Below are 25351 nucleotides of genomic sequence, written 5' to 3'. Positions count from 1 at the left end.
GTCCAAAATGTCACCAAAAAGGCCATAGTTTAGTACGTCATCCAAAATTGGACAAATATGTCATAGTTTAGTATGTCGTCCAAAAATGGACGAAAATGTCAAACTTTAGTATGTTGTCCAAAATGTCACCAAAAACATCATAGTTTCGTATGTCATCCAAAATGTCACCAAAAACGTCATAGTTTCGTATGTCGTCCAACAAAGGACAAAAGTCTCATAGTTTTGTATGTCCTTCAAAATTCCACCAAAACGTCATAGTTTAGCATGTCGTCCAAAAAAAGGACAAAAATGTCATTTCAGAATGTCGTCCAAAATGTCACCAAAAAGGCCATAGTTTAGGATGTCGTCCAAAAATGGACAAAAATGTCATAGTTTAGTATGTCGTCCAAAATGCCACCAAAATGTCATAGTTTAGCATGTCGTCCAAAAAAAGGACAAAAATGTCATAGTTCAGAATGTCGTCCAAATGTCACAAAAAAGGCCATAGTTTAGTACATCATCCAAAAATGGACAAATATGTCATAGTTTAGTATGTCGTCCAAAAATGGACGAAAATGTCAAACTTTAGTATGTTGTCCAAAATGTCACCAAAAAGGCCCAAGTTCATAGTATGTCGCCTGAAAATGGACAAAAATGTCATAGTTTAGTATGTCGTCCAAAATGTCACCAAAAATGTCAAGAGTTTAGTCTGTCTTCCAAAATGCCACCAAAAATGTCATAGTTTAGTATGTCGTCCAAAATGTCACCAAAAATGTGACTGTATAGTTGGTCATTCCGAAAATGGACAAAAATGTCATAGTTTTGTATGTCCTTCAAAATGCCACCAAAATGTCATAGTTTAGCATGTCGTCCAAAAAAAGGACAAAAATGTCATAGTTCAGAATGTTGTCCAAAAATCACCAAAAAGGCCATCGTTTAGTATGTCATCCAAAAAAGGACAAAAATGTCATAGTTCAGAATGTCTTCCAAAATGTCACCAAAAATGTCATAGTTTAGTGTGTCGTCCAAAAAAGGACAAAAATGTCATAGTTCAGAATGTCGTCCAAAATGTCACCAAAAAGGCCATAGTTTAGTACGTCATCCAAAATTGGACAAATATGTCATAGTTTAGTATGTCGTCCAAAAATGGACGAAAATGTCAAACTTTAGTATGTTGTCCAAAATGTCACCAAAAACATCATAGTTTCGTATGTCGTCCAACAAAGGACAAAAGTGTCATAGTTTTGTATGTCCTTCAAAATTCCACCAAAACGTCATAGTTTAGCATGTCGTCCAAAAAAAGGACAAAAATGTCATTTCAGAATGTCGTCCAAAATGTCACCAAAAAGGCCATAGTTTAGGATGTTGTCCAAAAATGGACAAAAATGTCATAGTTTAGTATGTCATCCAAAATGCCACCAAAATGTCATAGTTTAGCATGTCGTCCAAAAAAAGGACAAAAATGTCATAGTTCAGAATGTCGTCCAAAATGTCACAAAAAAGGCCATAGTTTAGTACATCATCCAAAAATGGACAAATATGTCATAGTTTAGCATGTTGTCCAAAAATGGACGAAAATGTCAAACTTTAGTATGTTGTCCAAAATGTCACCAAAAAGGCCCAAGTTCATAGTATGTCGCCTGAAAATGGACAAAAATGTCATAGTTTAGTATGTCGTCCAAATGTCACCAAAAATGTCAAGAGTTTAGTCTGTCTTCCAAAATGCCACCAAAAATGTCATAGTTTAGTATGTCGTCCAAAATGTCACCAAAAATGTGACAGTATAGTAGGTCATCCGAAAATGGACAAAAATGTCATAGTTTTGTATGTCCTTCAAAATGCCACCAAAATGTCATAGTTTAGCATGTCGTCCAAAAAAAGGACAAAAATGTCATAGTTCAGAATGTTGTCCAAAAATGTCACCAAAAATGTCATAGTTTAGTGTGTCGTCCAAAAAAGGACAAAAATGTCATAGTTCAGAATGTCGTCCAAAATGTCACCAAAAAGGCCATAGTTTAGTACGTCATCCAAAATTGGACAAATATGTCATAGTTTAGTATGTCGTCCAAAAATGGACGAAAATGTCAAACTTTAGTATGTTGTCCAAAATGTCACCAAAAACATCATAGTTTCGTATGTTGTCCAACAAAGGACAAAAGTGTCATAGTTTTGTATGTCCTTCAAAATTCCACCAAAACGTCATAGTTTAGCATGTCGTCCAAAAAAAGGACAAAAATGTCATTTCAGAATGTCGTCCAAAATGTCACCAAAAAGGCCATAGTTTAGGATGTTGTCCAAAAATGGACAAAAATGTCATAGTTTAGTATGTCATCCAAAATGCCACCAAAATGTCATAGTTTAGCATGTCGTCCAAAAAAGGACAAAAATGTCATAGTTCAGAATGTCGTCCAAAATGTCACAAAAAAGGCCATAGTTTAGTACATCATCCAAAAATGGACAAATATGTCATAGTTTAGCATGTTGTCCAAAAATGGACGAAAATGTCATAGTTCAGAATGTCGTCCAAAATGTCACCAAAAAGGCCATAGTTTAGTACGTCATCCAAAATTGGACAAATATGTCATAGTTTAGTATGTCGTCCAAAAATGGACGAAAATGTCAAACTTTAGTATGTTGTCCAAAATGTCACCAAAAAGGCCCAAGTTCATAGTATGTCGCCTGAAAATGGACAAAAATGTCATAGTTTAGTATGTCGTCCAAAATGTCACCAAAAATGTGACTGTATAGTTGGTCATCCGAAAATGGACAAAAATGTCATAGTTTTGTATGTCCTTCAAAATGCCACCAAAATGTCATAGTTTAGCATGTCGTCCAAAAAAAGGACAAAAATGTCATAGTTCAGAATGTTGTCCAAAAATCACCAAAAAGGCCATCGTTTAGTATGTCATCCAAAAAAGGACAAAAATGTCATAGTTCAGAATGTCTTCCAAAATGTCACCAAAAATGTCATAGTTTAGTGTGTCGTCCAAAAAAGGACAAAAATGTCATAGTTCAGAATGTCGTCCAAAATGTCACCAAAAAGGCCATAGTTTAGTACGTCATCCAAAATTGGACAAATATGTCATAGTTTAGTATGTCGTCCAAAAATGGACGAAAATGTCAAACTTTAGTATGTTGTCCAAAATGTCACCAAAAACATCATAGTTTCGTATGTCGTCCAACAAAGGACAAAAGTGTCATAGTTTTGTATGTCCTTCAAAATTCCACCAAAACGTCATAGTTTAGCATGTCGTCCAAAAAAAGGACAAAAATGTCATTTCAGAATGTCGTCCAAAATGTCACCAAAAAGGCCATAGTTTAGGATGTTGTCCAAAAATGGACAAAAATGTCATAGTTTAGTATGTCATCCAAAATGCCACCAAAATGTCATAGTTTAGCATGTCGTCCAAAAAAAGGACAAAAATGTCATAGTTCAGAATGTCGTCCAAAATGTCACAAAAAAGGCCATAGTTTAGTACATCATCCAAAAATGGACAAATATGTCATAGTTTAGCATGTTGTCCAAAAATGGACGAAAATGTCAAACTTTAGTATGTTGTCCAAAATGTCACCAAAAAGGCCCAAGTTCATAGTATGTCGCCTGAAAATGGACAAAAATGTCATAGTTTAGTATGTCGTCCAAAATGTCACCAAAAATGTCAAGAGTTTAGTCTGTCTTCCAAAATGCCACCAAAAATGTCATAGTTTAGTATGTCGTCCAAAATGTCACCAAAAATGTGACAGTATAGTAGGTCATCCGAAAATGGACAAAAATGTCATAGTTTTGTATGTCCTTCAAAATGCCACCAAAATGTCATAGTTTAGCATGTCGTCCAAAAAAAGGACAAAAATGTCATAGTTCAGAATGTTGTCCAAAAATGTCACCAAAAATGTCATAGTTTAGTGTGTCGTCCAAAAAAGGACAAAAATGTCATAGTTCAGAATGTCGTCCAAAATGTCACCAAAAAGGCCATAGTTTAGTACGTCATCCAAAATTGGACAAATATGTCATAGTTTAGTATGTCGTCCAAAAATGGACGAAAATGTCAAACTTTAGTATGTTGTCCAAAATGTCACCAAAAACATCATAGTTTCGTATGTTGTCCAACAAAGGACAAAAGTGTCATAGTTTTGTATGTCCTTCAAAATTCCACCAAAACGTCATAGTTTAGCATGTCGTCCAAAAAAAGGACAAAATGTCATTTCAGAATGTCGTCCAAAATGTCACCAAAAAGGCCATAGTTTAGGATGTTGTCCAAAAATGGACAAAAATGTCATAGTTTAGTATGTCATCCAAAATGCCACCAAAATGTCATAGTTTAGCATGTCGTCCAAAAAAAGGACAAAAATGTCATAGTTCAGAATGTCGTCCAAAATGTCACAAAAAAGGCCATAGTTTAGTACATCATCCAAAAATGGACAAATATGTCATAGTTTAGCATGTTGTCCAAAAATGGACGAAAATGTCATAGTTCAGAATGTCGTCCAAAATGTCACCAAAAAGGCCATAGTTTAGTACGTCATCCAAAATTGGACAAATATGTCATAGTTTAGTATGTCGTCCAAAAATGGACGAAAATGTCAAACTTTAGTATGTTGTCCAAAATGTCACCAAAAACATCATAGTTTCGTATGTCGTCCAACAAAGGACAAAAGTGTCATAGTTTTGTATGTCCTTCAAAATTCCACCAAAACGTCATAGTTTAGCATGTCGTCCAAAAAAAGGACAAAAATGTCATTTCAGAATGTCGTCTAAAATGTCACCAAAAAGGCCATAGTTTAGGATGTCGTCCAAAAATGGACAAAAATGTCATAGTTTAGTATGTCATCCAAAATGCCACCAAAATGTCATAGTTTAGCATGTCGTCCAAAAAAAGGACAAAAATGTCATAGTTCAGAATGTCGTCCAAAATGTCACAAAAAAGGCCATAGTTTAGTACATCATCCAAAAATGGACAAATATGTCATAGTTTAGCATGTTGTCCAAAAATGGACGAAAATGTCATAGTTCAGAATGTCGTCCAAAATGTCACCAAAAAGGCCATAGTTTAGTACGTCATCCAAAATTGGACAAATATGTCATAGTTTAGTATGTCGTCCAAAAATGGACGAAAATGTCAAACTTTAGTATGTTGTCCAAAATGTCACCAAAAACATCATAGTTTCGTATGTCGTCCAACAAAGGACAAAAGTGTCATAGTTTTGTATGTCCTTCAAAATTCCACCAAAACGTCATAGTTTAGCATGTCGTCCAAAAAAAGGACAAAAATGTCATTTCAGAATGTCGTCTAAAATGTCACCAAAAAGGCCATAGTTTAGGATGTCGTCCAAAAATGGACAAAAATGTCATAGTTTAGTATGTCATCCAAAATGCCACCAAAATGTCATAGTTTAGCATGTCGTCCAAAAAAAGGACAAAAATGTCATAGTTCAGAATGTCGTCCAAAATGTCACAAAAAAGGCCATAGTTTAGTACATCATCCAAAAATGGACAAATATGTCATAGTTTAGCATGTCGTCCAAAAATGGACGAAAATGTCATAGTTCAGAATGTCGTCCAAAATGTCACCAAAAAGGCCCAAGTTCATAGTATGTCGCCTGAAAATGGACAAAAATGTCATAGTTTAGTATGTCGTCCAAAATGTCACCAAAAATGTCAAGAGTTTAGTCTGTCTTCCAAAATGCCACCAAAAATGTCATAGTTTAGTATGTCGTCCAAAATGTCACCAAAAATGTGACAGTATAGTTGGTCATCCGAAAATGGACAAAAATGTCATAGTTTTGTATGTCCTTCAAAATGCCACCAAAATGTCATAGTTTAGCATGTCGTCCAAAAAAAGGACAAAAATGTCATAGTTCAGAATGTTGTCCAAAAATCACCAAAAAGGCCATCGTTTAGTATGTCATCCAAAAAAGGACAAAAATGTCATAGTTCAGAATGTCTTCCAAAATGTCACCAAAAATGTCATAGTTTAGTGTGTCGTCCAAAAAAGGACAAAAATGTCATAGTTCAGAATGTCGTCCAAAATGTCACCAAAAAGGCCATAGTTTAGTACGTCATCCAAAATTGGACAAATATGTCATAGTTTAGTATGTCGTCCAAAAAAAGGACAAAAATGTCATAGTTCAGAATGTCGTCCAAAATGTCACAAAAAAGGCCATAGTTTAGTACATCATCCAAAAATGGACAAATATGTCATAGTTTAGCATGTCGTCCAAAAATGGACGAAAATGTCATAGTTCAGAATGTCGTCCAAAATGTCACCAAAAAGGCCCTAGTTCATAGTATGTCGCCTGAAAATGGACAAAAATGTCATAGTTTAGTATGTCGTCCAAAATGTCACCAAAAATGTCAGAGTTTAGTCTGTCTTCCAAAATGCCACCAAAAATGTCATAGTTTAGTATGTCGTCCAAAAAAGGACAAGAATGTCATAGTTCAGAATGTCATCCAAAATGTCACCAAAAAGGCCATAGTTTAGTACGTCATCCAAAATTGGACAAATATGTCATAGTTTAGTATGTCGTCCAAAAAAGGACAAAAATGTCATACTTTCGTATGTTGTCCAAAATGTCACCAAAAATGTCAGTTTATTATGTCGTCCAAAAAAGGACAAAAATGTCATAGTTTTGTATGTCCTTCAAAATGCCACCAAAACGTCATAGTTCAGCATGTCGTCCAAAAAAAGGACAAAAATGTCATATTTCAGAATGTTGTCCAAAATGTCACCAAAAAGGCCATAGTTTAGTATGTCGTCCTAAAATGGACAAAAATGTCATAGTTTATGGTATGTCGTCCAAAAATGGACAAAAATGTCATAGTTTAGTATGTTGTCCAAAATGTCATAGTATAATAATAATGGATTAGATTTATATAGCGCTTTTTTGGCCACTCAAAGCGCTTCACAATGGACCCATTATTCATTCACTCACACAGTCTCACTCTGGTGGTGGTAAGCTACATTTGTAGCCACAGCTGCCCTGGGGCAGACTGACGGAAGCATGGCTGCCAATCCATGCTTATGGCCCCTCCGACCACCACCAACATTCACACACCAGTGTGAGAGCACTGGAGGCAAGGCGGATAAAGTGTCTTGCCCGAGGACACAACAGCACAAGACTAGCCAAGAGCGGGAATCGAACCACCAACCCTTCAATCATTGGACAACCCAGTATGTCATCTGAAAAAGGACAAAAATGTCATAGTTTTGTTTGTCATCCAAAATGCCACCAAAAATGTCATAGTGTCGTCTGAAAAAGGACAAAAATGTCATAGTTTTGTTTGTCTTCCAAAATGCCACCAAAAACATCATAGTTTAGTATGTTGTCCGAAAATGGACAAAAATGTCATAGTTTAGTATGTCGTCCAAAATTTCACCAAAAATGTCATAGTGTTGTCTGAAAAAGGACAATAATGTCATAGTTTTGTATGTCGTCACAATATCACCAAAAACGTCATAATGTAGTATGTCGTCCGATAATGGACAAAAATGTCATAGTTTAGTATGTCGTCCGAAATGTCACCAAAAATGTCATAATATAGTATGTCGTACGAAAATGGACAAAAATGTCATAGTATAGTATGTTGTCTGAAAATGGACAAAAATGTCATAGTTTTGTATGTCATCAAAATATCACCAAAAAACATCATAGTTTAGTATGTCGTCCGAAATGTCACCAAAAATGTCATAGTATTAACCTCGCCGCGCTAGACAACCCACGGCAACAAATTTAATTCTCTGCCAGGGTGGGTCTAGTTACCCTCCATAAGGCTCGAGGCTGGATTCTCCTAAAACTGGCCGGACCAATCACCATGAAGTGTAGAGTCAGAAGGCGGGCGTAACTAAGTGACGACAGAGGCGCGACGATTCTGACAGAAACAACTAGCCTAGCCGCGCTAGACAACCCACGGCAACGAATTTAATTCTCTGCCAGGGTCGACAACAAAAACGACAACAGTCGTTGATCTCCATTAGCACCGACTCTGAATAATCTTTCTGTTAACATGTCTGTAATATACTTGAGCTTCACCCATTGACTGTATAAATAAGGCTTCACCGAACTACCGCATCCTCTGATTTCCGGCGCTCTCGGAGCCTATTCATTGCGCTGATTGGTTGTATACCTACCCAATTGCTGCAGAGTGATTTGATAGACAACCTTTTAGCCCACCTCCCTCCCTGTCGAGCATGCCTAGACCCTTGCGTCTTCAGAGCATGGGTCTAGCGCGGCTAGGCTATCATAGTATAGTATGTCGTACGAAAATGGAAAAAAATGTCATGGTTTAGTATGTTGTCCGAAAATTCACCAAAAACGTCATCGTATAGTATGGCTTCAAAATTTGATTTAAAACTTCATAGTTTAGTATGTCATCCGAAATATCACCGAAAATGTCATCGTATAGTACATCTTCAAAATTTGAGAAAAACATCATAGTATAGTATGTGTCCGAAATATCACCAAAAACATCATAGTATAGTATGTCGTCCAATTTAGTAATTACTTCCAGTTATTGTTAATTGTCATAATTTTATCATGGATATCTGAAATGTTCTTTTTGCCCAGGAAGTATTGAATTACAGCCATCAGCAGGACATATGCAATCTAACAGTTGTATGTCGAAGCTGGTTGCTGTAGAATTCTGCCTTGAGATGCAACCAGACTATATCTTGTTCTTGTTCGAGAACTGAGGTAATATTTATTCCAAGAAAGACTGCTTCAAGGATGTTCATATCGAAAAGAACATTGGTCTGGGATGAGATAACCCCCTCTGACCTGTACGGTTATCAAAACGTAACACAGTGCAGAAGAAAACTGACCTCTGCTCAGGGACTGTGAGCTTCAGCCTCATGCAGTTTTTCTCTTGTTTACAGAACTTCACTGAATATTAAGTGAAGAAAGAATCTAAAGCTTTTTAAAGAAGCCACATTTTTCTCTTTTAGATGTAAAGATGCATTTCTGTGCACTTGACTAATGTTTCTTAGTATCTAGCTGAAACGATCCAATTCTCGCGTCTCTAACAATGACATCAAAAGTTAATTTAAAAATCCCCCCCCCCCTTTGTTGGCATCTGTTGTTGTCAGTGTTCATTGGCTTTCTGATTTTTCCAGGATTGACTCTCTCATCATGCAGCAGAGACAGAGTTGTCACATTTCTTTACCCTCAATTTTCCATCGAAGTGTCTGTAAAGAACTGCCGTCTATATCACGATACTGTAGATCATATCTATTTATAGAAGTAAAACAAGACTTATCCTTGTGTTTCATCGATTACACCAGAGCTTTCGACACAGTAAAACATCAAGCAATAATCCAAATGCTAAAGAACATAAACATAGATGGAAAGGATTTACAAATGATACAAAATCTATATTGGCAACAAATTGCAGCAGTGAAATTAAACAATGGAATTGCTGAAGAACAGCCAATAAAACGAGGACTCAGACAGGGATGTGTGCTGTCACCTGACTTGTTCTCTTCACATCATGAGGAAAATACAACACGGGAGTATCCATTGGAGGTTATAACATAAATAACATACGATATCCAGATGACAGTGCTGATAGCAAACAGTGAAGAAAACTTACAAGCCATAGTGTCCATAATTAATACAGAGAGCCAAACACTTGGTCTGTCTTTAAACAAAAAGAAAACAGAAGTCATGGTAATTTCAAAGAAAAATGTCATCCAAACTGTAACATAGAAATAGACCAAGAAACACTGAAGCAGATTCATCAAATATCAAATATCTCGGTTCATGGATAACATCAGATGGAAGATGTCAAACAGACATCAGATGCAGAATAGCAATGGCAAGACCAGCAGTTACAAAAATGAATAATATACTGACAAATATGAAACTAGCAGTTAGCATCTGTATGAGGACTGTCAGCTGTTACATCCTACCAGTTCTGATGTACGGATGTGGATCTTGGAACATAAATAATAAAATGTCAAACAAAATCCCTGCAGCAGAGATGTGGTTTTTCAGATGCATGCTGCGTATATCTTACACAGAACAAGCAATGAAGATGTTTTAAAAACACTAAAGACAAATTATACACATTATACACAAGAGAGACACATTTTTGATCATTTTTTTGGTGGTAAATGAAGACAACAGGAGGGTTAAACAGCTGCTGCACCTTCATGAAAAAGAGCAGGAAAAATCAGAAGTTATGTGTCCAAGTGGTGAAGGGTCATTGTCGAGTATCCCATGGAGGAGTGGTCCACCCGTCGTCATCTCCGCTTCCTCATCCGTCGTTGTCGTCCCACTTTTTACAAATCACTTCACATTAACTCTTCCATGATTAGAGTCATTCACAGTAAATTGTGATGTCACACAAAGACAGAAGCCTGTGGAAAGATCCATCCACTTCTTGTGGGTTTATACCACACTTGGCATTTGAACTTCGCTGCACTACCTCCTGAGCTTTGGATAATCATTTCCCATTTTACAGCCTTAGTTTTATTGTCACCATCACTGCATACTGGGTGTGATATTACCATATTTTTCTACCTCGTAACCGTGTCATTATGACCAATGAGAGTGCGCAGTGTGACGTCTTTCCTTCGCACTTAACGTTTCCTACCGAGCAGTCCGTGTGCTACAAAGCCACCACTTTACTTTCTCACAGTTGAGTAGAATCAGGGAGGAACAAGGGTGGGAGAAGGGTAATGCATGGATGGCACCCTATAGCAAAGTGCTGGGGATGCAGTGCTTAAAAATGATGGACTGATGGCAAAGAAAGAGAGAAAGAAGAGAGGATCAGTGGTGAAAAAAAGGCAAGATCCAGTACGTATGCTGGAAGCAATCTACTGTCTCAGTGGTGATGGATGAGGCTTTGAATGATTCTGAATAATAAGCGCTTCACAAATTGGATTGCATCACAGCAGGGAAGATTACATATAGTCTGTACAGTAGGAAGCTGCCTTCACATGCCGACACATAAGCACGCAGCGTAGCGTTGTACGCACGCCCAGGACGATTTCACAACACACAAATTACTCGCCACTCGAAACGCACCCAGATGCGACAGTGTTCATTTTGAGTAGATCAGCGCGCCACTTAATACAGATCATAAATCAAGGGCTGGAAAGAGGAAAGATAGGCAAAGTACAAAGACAGGGCTATTGTCGTTCCCTGTTTTCATTCTGTGAGGCATTTAGCGGATCTGTTCAGCGTGAAGGCTGCCCATTAGAGAGAGGAAAAAGGGGAGAGGCGAGACATGGGTTCACGGAAGAGGAGAGAGACTCTTTGTGCCGGCAAGGTCAGCTCCCGTTCTTCCGGCTGAGCTGCTAAGATGTTCTCCGTCCTCAGATAAATGGTGTAAGAAAAGGGGGTCAACGAAGCTCTCGGCTGTGCTCTTTCCTACCTCCCTCCTTCCGTCTTTTTTTTATCAATACTTTTATGTCTCGGCTGCTTCTCGGCATCCATCTTTGTCTGTGTGACCTCCACAGTCGGACAGATGGGGAACCGACTGTGAACAAACAAGGAAGATAAAGAGACGGCGTAAGAAGAAGAAGAACAAGAAGAAGAAGAAGGGGAAGTAGCCCAGAAGATCCGCGTCCATCTTCCCTTTGGCAGGAGCAACACGAGAGCACTCTAAAAGTAGTCAGAGTAGCTGAAAGTAGGGGAGAGCAACGGGATTAAGATAGGAGAGGGGTGCACTCAGTACGAGACAAACGGCTGGAGGCGTCCAAGACTTTAGCTGGATGTAGGCTGGATTTCACTCTGCTGTCTGGGCCCTGTAAAGCAGGAGTACAGAAGCAGCCCTGTGTGGCTTTAATGGTCCACTGAGCAGGAGATGATACATGAGGGAAGTGCGGTGAACCTTCTTCTCAGGACTAGTGGGAAACCATTTGTGCTATCATTGGAAGAGTACTTCATAATAAGAATGCACAATACATCACAATGTATTTTCCAACTCGGTCCAGGCGATGGCTACTTTTGCACATATTTTTTCCACGTAATTGCAGTGGAATTAGCATACTGTTCTGTTACCCTGATGGCTCTCTGGCTGACATAAAACGCAATGATTTTTGAATGTGCACTCTCATTTGGTAAAGCAAGAAAGCAGCTTCAGGTTTGCGTGTAAATCATTTATTTTTATACAACACTGTCGAACAAAACAACTTTAGCAAGCGTGGGCAGAATGCTAACAATAGACACAAACGGGGCATAAAGTGACCTTTTTCACAAGGTGGAAAGACAAGTAAACAAGAGTCAGCGTCGACGCCAATACACTATTCTGAAACCTCACTATATATACTGTAATTTAGGTTCTTTTCGAGGTTTGTCGAAGTGAAAATCAAGTACTGGAATCAAGTGTAACTATGAGGTACTTAATCTCTATTTTATTCAAAAAGACTTTATTTTCTCCGGCTTTTAACTTCAGAACTTTTTACTCTTATGGGCCTATTATTATTATCATTCAGTCTGTAGGATAGGATTCTGTTGCTGCTACTTTCATTTAACCCTCCCAAGCCCAAGCAGTTTTCTGCTCTTTTTTTTATTATTATTATCTTTGCTTACTGTGGGCTCACTTTTCACTGCAATGGAAATAGCACAACCATGGCTAGAAGTAGAGAGAACACAAAAAGAAATGAGACAAAAAGAAAGAGAACAAAAGTAGAAATTCTGACAATTGTTTATTTACTTTAATAAAATTTCAAAAAATAGAATTAACATGTACAGCATTTGTCACAGATGTTACCAATACTGGAAAAGAATTATCCTATATGGTAGCACAGCCTGCAGTTCAGCCTAGTACAGCTTCTAAGTTGCACAGAGAAGTGTTTTAGAATCTGGTTAAAGTAAACAGTACACACTGTATTGGGAAAAACTCCAAATAAGACGCATAAAGTAACGAAATTTTGATTAACTATCATGATTTTAAGCTGCACGCCACAGATGAGTCATTCAAGAAGCACTGGAACGCTGAAAGTCCACCATTTTTTTCCAAGTTTCTGTCTGATAAAGATGTAATTTTGGCAATAATTACAACAACTAACATGTCTTTACAACAAACCAGCAAATTTTGGGGTTCAGAGGGTGAAGAAAATGACATTTATGAAGAGAATTAACATTTCAGTGCTGGAACTGATACCACAAAGTAGTCTGTTTGATCAGTACTGATGACATAAATTAAGCATGTTGTACATTAATTCTTATAGTTATTGATGAAGATTTTCAAGTCCAATGATACTTCTGAGCAAAAAAAGGGGAAAAAATACTGGTACTCATCGGTCATTAGAGTGATATGACGCATGACTGACATTTATCACAATTTAGGTTTTTATTACATTCGTCATTATATCCAGGAAAGTACAGCCACAAAAAAAGTCACTAAGAGTTAATTGAAGTCAGCTAGCTTAGTCACTTGTCACCGATGACAGTTCCCCCTCATTCTGCTGGATCTTATTGGGCCTCTGGTGCTCTGCGGCTGCTTCTGATTGGATCTCGCACAGTTGGAAGGTATCTCCAATTATTGTCCTGTGGCTATGGGATGATGGAGCCGGAGAGAGCGAACAGAGAAATCGTGAAGGAAGTAATGACGAGGAGAGAGAGAGAGAGAGGAGAGACACAGCTAAGTGGTGCAGATCAGGAGAGGGAAAAGATTGCTTTGGGTAATTAGAGAAGTGACAACTTTGATTTCAACACGAGTTAGGGGAGGGGGGGCTTTTCTTTGGCTCGCTCCGGCAGCCACCCTCGCACAAATCCACCGTGGCCGAGATGAAAGGTGGCGAGGGATCCTGTTGAAGCAAGAAGAGAGAGGGGAAGAAATGAAAATGAGCTGCTGGATTGATAACTGCTCCACAGATGAAAGATGAGCGAGCAGCTAAAAACAGTGAGATACCGCGTGTTTCAAACGCACGCAGACACGAGTGGTGGGCGACGTATTTACAGGGAACAAAGCAGTGAGGTGGGTAGGTAAACTGTTTTCTTTCCCTCGTGCGTCACATGGAAGAAACACAACTTGTCGACGAGCTTTTCCCTAAAAATGAGAGAAGAAAACACTGCGAAAATGCCATCTGAACATGGAAATTCTATCCACCTCAAGCCCCGAAACACAGTTTTCCAGCAATCTTGTTTCAGAATCTTGCCTTATTTTTCTTGACTTGAAAGCTGCAAGTTTTCTCAAGATACTGACAATGAAGAAAATTACAAAAATAACGGCTGGATAAAAACAGTCTATTTCACAGCCAAATTAAAACATGAAAACAGGGCTTTATCGAAACACCGAATTTTGGCAGAGATGCATTTAGTAGCACAAGGTTACAGTACAAGGAGCAGTGGTTTCTTCTACCCATCTGCTCTCAAAAGCACCCAGTGGATATGAGAGCGATCCATCTAAAGTTACCTAATGAAAAACAGAACTAGGCTTGCTTGACAGAGAGAGGTTTCTGGGAGAGGGAGGGAGAGCAGGATGGCCGCTGGCCAATCGTCTCCAATGTAATCTCCATTCTTGTGGATGGATTTCCGATGTGGGTGTCCTGTGCAAGGGCATCTGGCTGCCTGCAGAGCTACATGATATACAGTTGGCTCCTCAGAGAGTCTCCACACACACACACTCTCTCACATGTAGTACACATATGCACCGATACGGTGGTGTGTGATTCATATGCTGGATTATCAGCACGCTCAAATCCAGCTCTCCCAGACAGACATGGAACCAGATACTCTACACTCCCAACACGCCACACAGGCCTCCTGCCCGTCCTCCACCTTGCTCTGCGTCTCCCCGAGGTGCCAGTCAATCAGCGTGCCCTTGCCCTGCCCCTCACACCACAGCTGCGATACCTACCCAGAACCGGTCCCATCATGGCCGTTAATCCAGCCGACGCTCCAGGCTGCAAACATGCGGTATGGGAGGATGGCGGTCTGGCTTCTGGAGTAGGAGTGTTTCAAGGTGGACGGTCTGAGCCTCGGGGAGTCCAGGGCCTCGGGCAGGTTGGCTGGGTGAACATACATGATTGGTGTGGATAAGTGTGGACTGTGATGCTGACAGGCTCACATCCTGCTGGTTACATTTTATTTAGGGTTGATATGCCCAGGACTAGAATACACATACACCTTTTTCCATAGGCCCAACAGTTCTACACATGTAGTAGCTCATTAACAAAATATTTCTGACGTCTCTTTCTGTTGCTGGGTAACCAACCTTAGGGAGACACTGATGACGCATGTAACCTCGTGTCATCCTGCAGGTCAAAATTAACCCGATTTAAAGTTTGAAAATGTGGAAAAAATATATATTTTCACAGTGAAACTTCTGATGTCCACATTTTCAACATTTCTGGGAAATTGTTGGACATTTTTTGGTAGAAAAATGGAAATGTTCAAAATGTTTCTTAAGAACATTCACACAAAAAATCAAACAAGATTCAGGAAATTTTGCTGGATTTTGGTTGATTTATGTGAATGTTCTTAAAGAAAATACCAGAAGTTCTACTGATGCATATGTAATCACTTTAGATAATTTTAGGATTTTTTTTGGAAGATTTTTACTCATTTTTTGAAAATACTTACAAGAATTTTTTTCCCAATTTTTTTTTTTTTAAATATAACTTTTAAGGGAAACTTTTAAGAAATTATTGGAATCTTCTTCCTGAAAGTTTTGCAAATTTTCTGAAATTTGGGGAATTTTTTGCTGAATTTTTGGATTTTTTTTCAGACAAATAAACAGTATTTTTTGGGGTGCCCATAACTATTTTACAAATTTACAATTTGAAGTTAATGTCTGCCCTGTAATTTCTACACTCTGAGGGCTGGATTGGACCCTCTCGAGGGCCGCTTTTGGCCCACGGGCCTCATGTTTGACACCCTTGTTCTCTCTGCCTGTTCTAGGGTATCTGAAACATAAAAAAAATAAATTATACATTTTCTTATGTATGGAAACTTATGGCCCACCCTGTATGTAAACCAACAGAGTCATGTCACCCTAAGGGATGGCATATGCGGCTATAAAAATCCAAAACTGTACCTGACTGAAACAAGTCTCCTTGTGTGGGGATACACTGATCCTAGCGCTTCTGTCATGCTTCAAATGCTGTCTGGAAATCCCATTCTGTGAGCTCATCAAGGACCATCTGCAGCAATTTTTCAACTTGGGTTTCAATTTGGGGAAGAGGAAGAAGTCCCGGGGAGCCAAATCTGTCGGTTAGGACGGGCGGGGAGCGTGGTTTTGTTGGTTTGGATTCAAAGCTCAGAGATTTCAAAAGAGATGGTGACAAAGCAGCCTCAGTTCAGGTGTGTTTTGGCGCTGAATGTTCTTCAGTTGACAGATTTTGAGTGCACAATACAATGAAAGCAGAAGAAAACGATGGTTTTTGGAGACTCTTCTACTGAAAAAGCTACTTCTTGATCTCTGGGTTGTGGCTGTGGACCCAACGCTCCTTGAGTCAGAGATCTGCATCTCCTGCTCAAAAGTCAGGAGACTTCGTGCGATTTTGGCGTGATAAGAGTGTTAAGATTGTGCAGAACCACATTCACAGGTTCAGCATTTTTCCACACATGACTGCTAAATGGACTTGGACATGGAACATCAGTGGAGTGCACCATTAAGGCGCCATTAGTCCACATTTTAGCACTGATGTCCATTAGTGAAGGGTTGGCTATAAAAAGGATAAAACAGACGCCTCAACAGCTACGAGCCTCTGTTTGATTAACTAGTTTATTTTTCTCTCTGTCGTGTATCTGATTTCCTTGAGCGTCAGGTCCGATAGCATTGTTCCGCCGTCTTTTTATCAAGCAAAGAGAACAGTCTTGGGAATGGAGCTAGCTCGATAATGATGGCGAGGGAGAAGAGTACAGCCCGGCTGTTTAATCTATCCCTCCCTGATTTTCATGCAGAGCAGGCTTCAGCTGGTGAGGAGGAAGAAGTTTGGCTGGTTCACTCAGAATGACTTATTTCTCCAAGGATCCCAACGCAAACAGATGCAAACAAACAAGCAGGACACTGAGGAATGTAGATTTTCTGACACTGCAGAGTAAAAGGCAGATATACCTGTCCAACAGGATTTTTTTTAGAATCAGTTTAAACTATATTTTCTGCTCAAATCAAACTTACAGTCACATCATGCTCTGTGTTCCAGTTTTCTTCCGCCTGTCCATCTTTTTTGTTCTGAGTAGACACAGGGCCATTGTTTGTCGGCTCCTCCGCTGCTTTTGGTTGCTGATGAGGATGTTGTCACTCACTCCTGTTTGCTGGGGAGAGAACACACACACACATTTGCATACAGCACACACACTCTTCGCTCTCAGAATTTATTACTTTGCCTGCCGCACACTTACACACATTATGTGTGTGTGTCGTAATGAATGGCGTCGCCTGTGTCACAATGTAGTACATTTAATCTCCCGGTAATAAACTCACTGTTAGCAGAAAATGAAGAAGGATGGAAGGGCAAAATGGAGCGAAGGTAAACAAAACAAAAGGAGGGAATTAAGGGAGGAAGGTAGGAGGAACAGCAAGACTCTGAGAAAAGAAGAAAGAGAAGGGGAGCTGGGAGAAAGAAAAAGCAGGCGGTGAAAGTGCAAGGAGAGAATGGGGCATGGAAGGTATTAGTGAAAAAGAAATCAAAATGGGTTTTGGCAGGAGGGTGAGGAAAAGGACAGAATGAAGCGTGGATGAAGGATTGTTTGAGAACAAGGGAGGGACAAGCAGAGAAGACGAGTGGTTAGATGGAAAGGTGCAAGCAAGAAGGAATGAATAAGTGAGTGAGACAAGGAAAAGGGATTAAGGAAAGAGCAATGACAGCCGGAAAAGAAGGGAAAATGTCCACAGTGAGAGAACAGAGGAAGAGGTAATTTCCTGAGTGTAGTGTTGAGCTCCTGCCACTAGAGGGAGAACTCCGTCTCTCCAGCTGTTTCCTCCTTATCAACAATTATTTAGCTGATAAAACGGATCCTGCATGGGATTAAGTTACTGGAAGTGGCTGCCTCAGTGTGATTCAGACGAGAAAGTTAGAGGAGGGAGGAGATTTAGTCAGGATAGCAGATGCAGCAGTAGGAGGAGAACATACAGGATTGATTCATCTTACCGAGGACTACTGCCTCCCACTATTTTCCTTTCGCTCTGTTATTATTTTGATCGCCTTTTCTCTGCAACCCCCCACCACACCCGTCTCATTTCTCCCATCTTTTCCTCTCTGCTGTCTGCTGCCGGCAGCATCTGCCTCTCCTTCTCTAATTCAGTGATTGCAGCAGAGTGCCCATGTCATTACTAAAACAAGGCTGCATGTGCACTGTAATTGCCGCTCTGCCTCTTTTTTTTTTCCAGAAGGCAGAGCGGTACCTAGCTAATCTTAAGTGCAATGTGAACACATGCATGTAATAGCCGCAATAAAGGTTTTAATTTGGAACAATTATGTGTTTCAGAAGAGACGTCGGTAATCACAGGCAGACCACTTAGGAAATGTGAGGGACAAAAACGCCAACATTTTTCCTTTTCTGTCAGTTTCTACTGGTCTGCACCTGTGATTCACTTCTCACCCAAATAAACACCGAGCTACAGGTGCGGTGACACCGAGTCAGAGGTACATGGCAGCTGGCTATGTGTAATTTGTGCCTGTCTTCTACATTCTCCTCCATCCATACGCCTTTCTCCTCTAAACTGATTTCCTTTCTGGCTTCGGTTCTCATTACGGTCTTCACAGTGGCCCTATTGCCCACACACCAACAGCTGTGTCTGTTCATATACAGTATGCACACGTGCAAACGCATCTCCTCTGCCTATGTGAGCCATTTTTGCGCAGGCAGGCGTGGGTAGAGAGACCCCTGGGGAGTGGAAGTAGGTACTGCAGAACTGAGAGGTGGTCTATTTTAGATCACTGCAGCAGCACAGGGCGGTGAGTGGGGTGGGGGAGCGAAATCAAAGTCTACTAGCGAGGATGCAGGATACGCTTCTTCTGTTTGCCGTTAAGACATTGATCCTAAACTCTCCTTCAGTCTCACACTTGTGCAGATAAATGTATCAACCCCTTTTAAACTAAAATCACTGCAACAAATGACGCATTCTGATTAAGCGTTTCACTCACGCATGTTGCAAATTGGATAATTCCCAGAAAATCAAAGCGATAATAACATATTGCTCATTTTTTGGGAACCTCCCAGAACGCCACCCCTGCACAAGGACACCAGGGGATTCCCTGACCTGATTTTTGAGTCGCTGTGCTAGCATAGCTCTGTAATTTTTAGCCTGTAATCTGCAAAGATTGCCGTTTGACACAGACAATAACTCCTAATTAATCCTCTGACATTGCCACCACATTAGACTTCATCAACCCCCCCTCTCCCCTCCCACAGCCTGGCCACCATCAGCTCTCATCTCCCCCTAATTCCAGCTCCGTCTCTATTGACAGTGCTGGAGATGTACGCCGTATGACCCCGAGGTTGATTGAAGTGAAGTGAGGGATAATAAGTTTGCATAGCAGCGATGAAACTTCTTTGACACGCTGATGAAGTGATGCTAATTGCCAAGTGCCACTGAGAAGAGCTCTGCTAATGCACAAGAAGAAAAAAAACCTGAGAAAAACAGAGCGCTAACAGTTTCACTAAATCCTTTTTTACTTTAGTTGAGGTAGAGGAGTCGAATTCAGAATGATGTGACGCTCCACAGGCAGAATGCAATCCTGTCGTTGGATTTGGAAGGTTGCTAATTAGCAACACTTTGTGTGCAGTGGGAACTAACATGTCTTCTTTGAAACAACCATGAAATGTGTTTTAATGCTGTGTGATTATCTCATGCTAATGTGAAATAACAATGGTTTACTGCTGACTCTGAGATGTCTTCTTTTCCTGCTTTATTCTTCCACAGTCTAGTGATTCTGTTGTTTTGACTGTTGGTTTTGTGTGCGATTCTAGCTAAACTTACTTCATTACTGCTAATGCTTTTCTAACGTGTATTCTCTTTGCGAATCAGAATTTAGCCCTTCAACAAATGTAATCACATTACATCTAAATAATTCATAAATCTGTTTAACTTGTTAGTGCATTTAAAAATCACTTAAACTCAAGGTAACTAGAATGCTGTTAACTTGTCTAACCTAACCAGCCCAAAAAACACACCCTCAAGTTCTTCCTGTCCTAACTAAAGCTGATTTTAAAGTACATAACTTGCTAAACATTTGCCATGTTGCCCTTCTAACCTCTAACCTTTCAACTTCCAGATTTTTTTGTAACCTCTCTTAATTTGTCTTCTCCAAATTTCTTAAAGGGAACTTTGATAATGAGCGCCTGGCTATTGCTAGACAAAGAATCCCATACCGACTTGGTCGGGTAGTTGACGAGTGGCTACTCGACAAAGGTAATAAAATCCCTTTAACTCCACTAATGATCTAACCGTCTAACCTACCGTTAACCACCACTCTGGAGGAGGTGCAGTGCCATGGAGCAGGGGTGAATGTGATTTGGCTCTTTAACAGAAATATAGGTCCCCTAAAATCCACTGCAGATTTAACAAGCCCAATAACGATTGGCCGATAACATCATTATCCGGCTCCTTTCAGGTAGTCTTTATCTCCAGTGGTGAGAAACCAAACTGGAAATGTTGGAAAATGTTGCTTTCTATCACAGTTAGTTTTATTGACAGTTAAAGCTGTCCACTGTGTAATAATTGGCACTAAAACAAATTTAGCGTATATGATTATCAATAACAACACCACACTCAAACGTTGGTGGGCACAAATCCAGGGGACCTCAACCAAAGCACCTTAAACTGGGGCTGCATCTCTTCAGAGAATTAACCCCCAAATAACCCAACATAACCCCCTAATAACCTGACCACATGTAAACAGCCTACTGATCACGTTTGCTTCTTTCCTGTGTCTTTTGTTGGCTGAATGTGAACTTGTATTGAATATATTTAACCACTCATGAAAACAAAAAAAAAAAAAAAGACTTTTGAAGAAAAAGAATCCCCCATGAAAGTCACTAAAAGTTAAAGGGACTGTTGAAGTGTTTGCTCACTGATAAATCTACATTCATTGCAGTGTGTGGGCGCCATCTACCCACCCGGCATTATGCATAACTAGTGCCGTAAGTGTCGAATGTGGTCCCATCAAAGTGATGATACTTTAACCCTTTGAGTGCCGAGTGTCCCAACCTCTTTGTCTTTGTCTTGTGTCGTGTGTTTGTGCTGCTGAAGGTGGTTGATTCTTTTAAACAAAATAAAAAATAAAAAGACAGAAGGATGAATTTGACAGCTAAATGAGGATGAGTCACAAAGTAGTTTCTGTTTGGTAAAAGCACTGCAGACCCTCATTTCTCTGGAAGAAGCTGGAAACAAGAGCATTAGTGGAATAAAAAGCAGTACAGGGATGAGAGTCTACACGTAAATGCATATTTCTGCTGGAGACTGAACTGTAAAACCTCTGAGACTTAACGGCAATATTTGCATTAGCTTTTCTATTTGCATGAGATATGTATTGGGATTATCATGAATTAAACGTTTCAAGCCAATTAGCTTCAGGGTCTCCTCTGAAAAGGTATGGTGAACAATAGCACATGCAGGGATGAATTCAGAAGATAGAAATTTGTCTGTGAGAACAAAATGAAGTATTCATGCATCAGACAAGCAAGATAAATGAAGCGCTTGCATATTTATTTCATGGAAACAAAACAATCCTTGCATTCATCTCCAGCTCATATAAAATGACTTCTGTGCTCTCCTCCGGTGTGTCGGGGAATGCACTTTTTGCTGAGGGTAGTTAGGACACAAATCAGAATTAAAAAGGCTGAGGAGATGAAAGTTGAATGAAAAAGTGGATCAATAAAAAATGACTTACCCACTTATGAAATGATTTGTGCATGCCATGAAACTCTAAAGAGAATGAGCTTGAAACTGAATGTATTATTCTCTTTCTTCTATAGTTTGAAATGAGCCTGCATGCAGTCATTTAGATGAGCACATCGAGAGAAAGTAGGCAAGGAGAAATAAACAAATAACCAATCAAATCTCAAGCGCAGCCTTTGATCAGGGTGCGTTACTCAGAATGCAAAAGTGAACAAGGTCGCTTATTTGTTAATACGATTGGATTCATTAAAGAGGTGTCAGACACACGTCATGGACTGAAGAGGCAAAGTGGTTCTGGAAGACGCTGCTTGTCCAAAGGGCACGCTAGCTTAGATAACGAAGGGGATTAGCGGACATTTACGAGCTCAAAGGGTTAAAGCTGTTTGTTGCTTTGAGAAGGAAGTGGATAGAACTTAAAGCTAAGAAACTTCTAAGCAGAATCTAACCACCTAACAGCAAATCAAACTCCACCCACACTAACCGCTGAGGGCTTCTCTCATCAATCCCCATCATCCACAGATGCCAATTGAACCGATTGGACAGATTTTCCAGCTCTGCCCCGCTGGTGACAAATTCAGAGAGCCCCTCAGTTATAACCTTGTTATAAATGATATTTAACTTTTAATTGGACCCGGATGTCAGTTATTTGGAAGAACTTGGACAGGTTGCGGCAATCGTTCGCGACGACAACAACCACCAAAAAAAAATCTAAACAAAAAGCTAACAATATTCTAACTCCTGCTTAAAGAAACAAACCTCCAAGAGACGACGTCTTTCCATTGTCTTCGCCTCTATGTAACGCAAAACTCAGAGGGTTAAAACCAAGCAAATGAATGAACCCCAAATTCAACACCTGCTGTGGATCATTTTGACAAAGAAATGAATGAAGGTCCCTTTAACATTTATTGTTTTCACCACTGAGGAAATGGATGTATTGTATTTCAGTGTATTCTTCTATATGTCATTTGCTGTGCGGGGTGAATGGTGTATTTGAATGCGAGTTGCACACTGTCATGTGTGGTAAACAGTCTGGATCATTCATCCTGTAATGGTCCAGGCTGCGTTGCCAATATGGGGTTTTGGTCTCTGGTGATTTTCCTACATTAATGCCTCAGAGGGTTCTCAACATGCTTCAGAGTTCTTGATCGCGGCGCAGAAAACAATCAGCCCCGTGGGTCTCCTCTTCCAGTACCTTTATCGTTTCGTCAATGTCAAATTCGCCAAGCGTGGAAAACCTCCACGTCCTTCAAATGGTGTAGGTGTTACAACAGCGCCATTCATCTCAAGACTGTGTGTGTGTGTTGGACAGAAGCACAAAAAGGGTGCTAATCGCTCACATTCACCCTCTCAAATCAGAATTTGAGTCACACCAGGACACAATGGAATTCAGTGAAGCCAGAAGTGTCCTGGAGAAGTGGTGGCGCACTGTCTCACCACATCTCATTCTGAAACCCTTATTCCATCTCCCCTACTGTGTGTGAGGCAGATCAGAGTGAGCATCTCTGGCCACTCTGCGCCTGCTGACTAAATCCAAAACGGCAGCCATTACAGAGACCCAATGGAGGGGAAAAATCCCGAGTCCCAGAAGTTTTCAACAGCTCTATCAGACACAAAACTTAGTCAGATGTGTCCCCCTTTTTCTTCTCTATGTGAGGGATCTGTCATCCCAGGTTTTCTCCTCTCAATCTGCCTTTCCTTACAGTCACACTTCTTAAATTCGCCTCTTTTTTTTCCTCACATCATCAACACCAGCCTTTACCACGCACAAAAAAACTGGTGAACATTCTGCTAAGTCGGTGCAGGGTTTTTTTTTTCTGTAGAAAAAAAATCACAAGGCGACATGGTCATCAGTATCCCCTGCCACATGTGATGTCTATGAGTCTATATCCAAAATGGTGATGACGGGCCATAACTCTGTTAAATATTATCGCACAGGTGTCATTTTCGAACTTGATCAAGGTGTCCATGGTGTGAAGCTACACACTAAATTTCGTAAACCTAGCTGTAATAGTTTCCGAGAAAAGCTGTCCCCTTCATCTCGGACGGACGGACGGACGGACGGACACACGGACGGACACACGGACGGACACACGGACGGACGGACGGAGGCCAAACCTATATCCCCCTTTTCCACTTCGTGGAGGCGGGGGATAATAACATAATCTGAACAGGCTACAAATAAGCAGCAAAAATCAATTCCACATAGGTGTTCCCTTTAGCAGATGAGCGAGGAAGTGAATAGGATTCCCAGAAGAATTTGGGCTTTACATCTTCTTCTGGCGAGGAGTCTGTCCCCGTAGAACTCTCCAACACTTCGACGATCAAGCTCTGAGTTGAGCTACATGAGTTCAGGGAGGAGAAGAGAGGAGGAATACTAGGACACCAGGTCTCTGTGGCCTGAAAAAGCAAGCCGGGGAACCAGGTTTAATGTTCGGTGTTTAATGGTCTAGCGTGAGCTCCCCACTCCCTAATCGAAAGCAATCAAGTTCTCCTGCTTGGTGTGGGGCCAGAGCCCAAATCAAATCTCCAGGCCAGGCACTGGTCCAGATCTCCTATTCATGATCCCGGCTTCATTTCAGAGATTCTCTCACATCTGGCTGCAGTCAACAGAGAGCAAATCCGCCCGAGCGTCTTTCAGCAGCTCCATGATGAGCTCTGCTTCCCGCTGAGTCACTATCTTGTTTTCCCATTTGATCTCTATGCACTATTACGGTCGTATTTGAGAGAAATAGAGGGACACCGAATGAATTTTAACGTGCTTGCTCATGAGCGGCGAAGTGGCAGCAAGAAAGCTTCTCTGTAGCTGGAAAGTAGGGACTCTTTACTGTTATTTCATGGTTCCCTACCATGAAATGGCCTAAAAACAGCGCAGTCACAGCTGGAGAGAATAAAAGGAAAGAAGATTGTCCCTGGCTAACCACCGTGCTATCTCTCTTTGTGTCTCCCTCGACAGTATCACTTGTTTAAGATCTACATGCAGATATAAGATCAGATATCGAGCCACATCTGATTAAATCCAAGCCAGTGTCTCCAGAGTCCTGCAAATTTGCCGCCACAATCTCGGCGCCCTCAGCTGCCTTTAAGGACCTCAGGGCTCCACATTGCCTCCCAAGGCTTCCAGTCTATCTTCATGCCGCATTTGGCCCCTCATCTCCATTGTCAAACACAATTAATTCATAGTGTTCTACCCGAACCAGCCCAACTTCTGAGGAGTAAAAAAGCAAAACGCTCTTAATTACCAAAGAGAGTCTTGTGCCGAGGAGATAACTTGGGAACACTTCATAATCGACTTTGTCAGCATCCCACCCCACCCCCATTGTGCTCCAGTCTTCTTTGACTTTCTCCCTCCTTCTTCTTTTATGTTTTTCTTAAGAGAAAGGAAATGGAAGTAGGGGGAGTTCTTGTTTGTTGATACAGATACTAGAAATTCTGCAGGCGTGTGAAGGATTTGTGAACACAAACCCATAAAGACTTGGCGTGCAAGCGGTCCAGCTTTCCGTTCTGCACGCCACAAAAGCAGTGTATTGACAGAGGTGAATTCTGGGCCATGCCTCCCACCCTGCAACCCAGCTGAAGAGA

At 40.5% G+C, this 25351-nt stretch overlaps 1 protein-coding gene and 1 long non-coding RNA gene across 2 annotated transcripts in view; one reads left to right on the top strand and one right to left on the bottom strand.

Moving 5' to 3' along the window:
- The window catches only part of nrxn2b (neurexin 2b), a 704661-nt gene that overhangs the window by 653136 nt on the left and 26174 nt on the right, over window positions 1-25351 (top strand). Inside the window, 1 exon segment of the mRNA XM_051943965.1 lies at window positions 20195-20284. Within this exon segment, the coding sequence (XP_051799925.1) occupies window positions 20195-20284 (90 nt within the window).
- LOC127532380 (uncharacterized) overlaps window positions 12600-25351 on the bottom strand; it is a 28849-nt gene continuing 16097 nt past the window's right edge. The window contains exons 2-4 of the long non-coding RNA XR_007939763.1: window positions 17048-17184; window positions 14783-14933; window positions 12600-13730 (exon numbers count right to left, since the gene is read on the bottom strand). This is a non-coding gene — a long non-coding RNA (uncharacterized LOC127532380). The remainder of the gene's footprint in view (window positions 13731-14782; window positions 14934-17047; window positions 17185-25351) is intronic.

The sequence above is a fragment of the Acanthochromis polyacanthus genome, chromosome 23 (genome assembly GCF_021347895.1).
Source record: "Acanthochromis polyacanthus isolate Apoly-LR-REF ecotype Palm Island chromosome 23, KAUST_Apoly_ChrSc, whole genome shotgun sequence".
NCBI lineage: Eukaryota > Metazoa > Chordata > Actinopteri > Pomacentridae > Acanthochromis > Acanthochromis polyacanthus.
The sequence above is the reverse complement of the archived record's forward strand: the minus strand, read 5'-3'. Positions and strand labels throughout refer to the sequence as shown.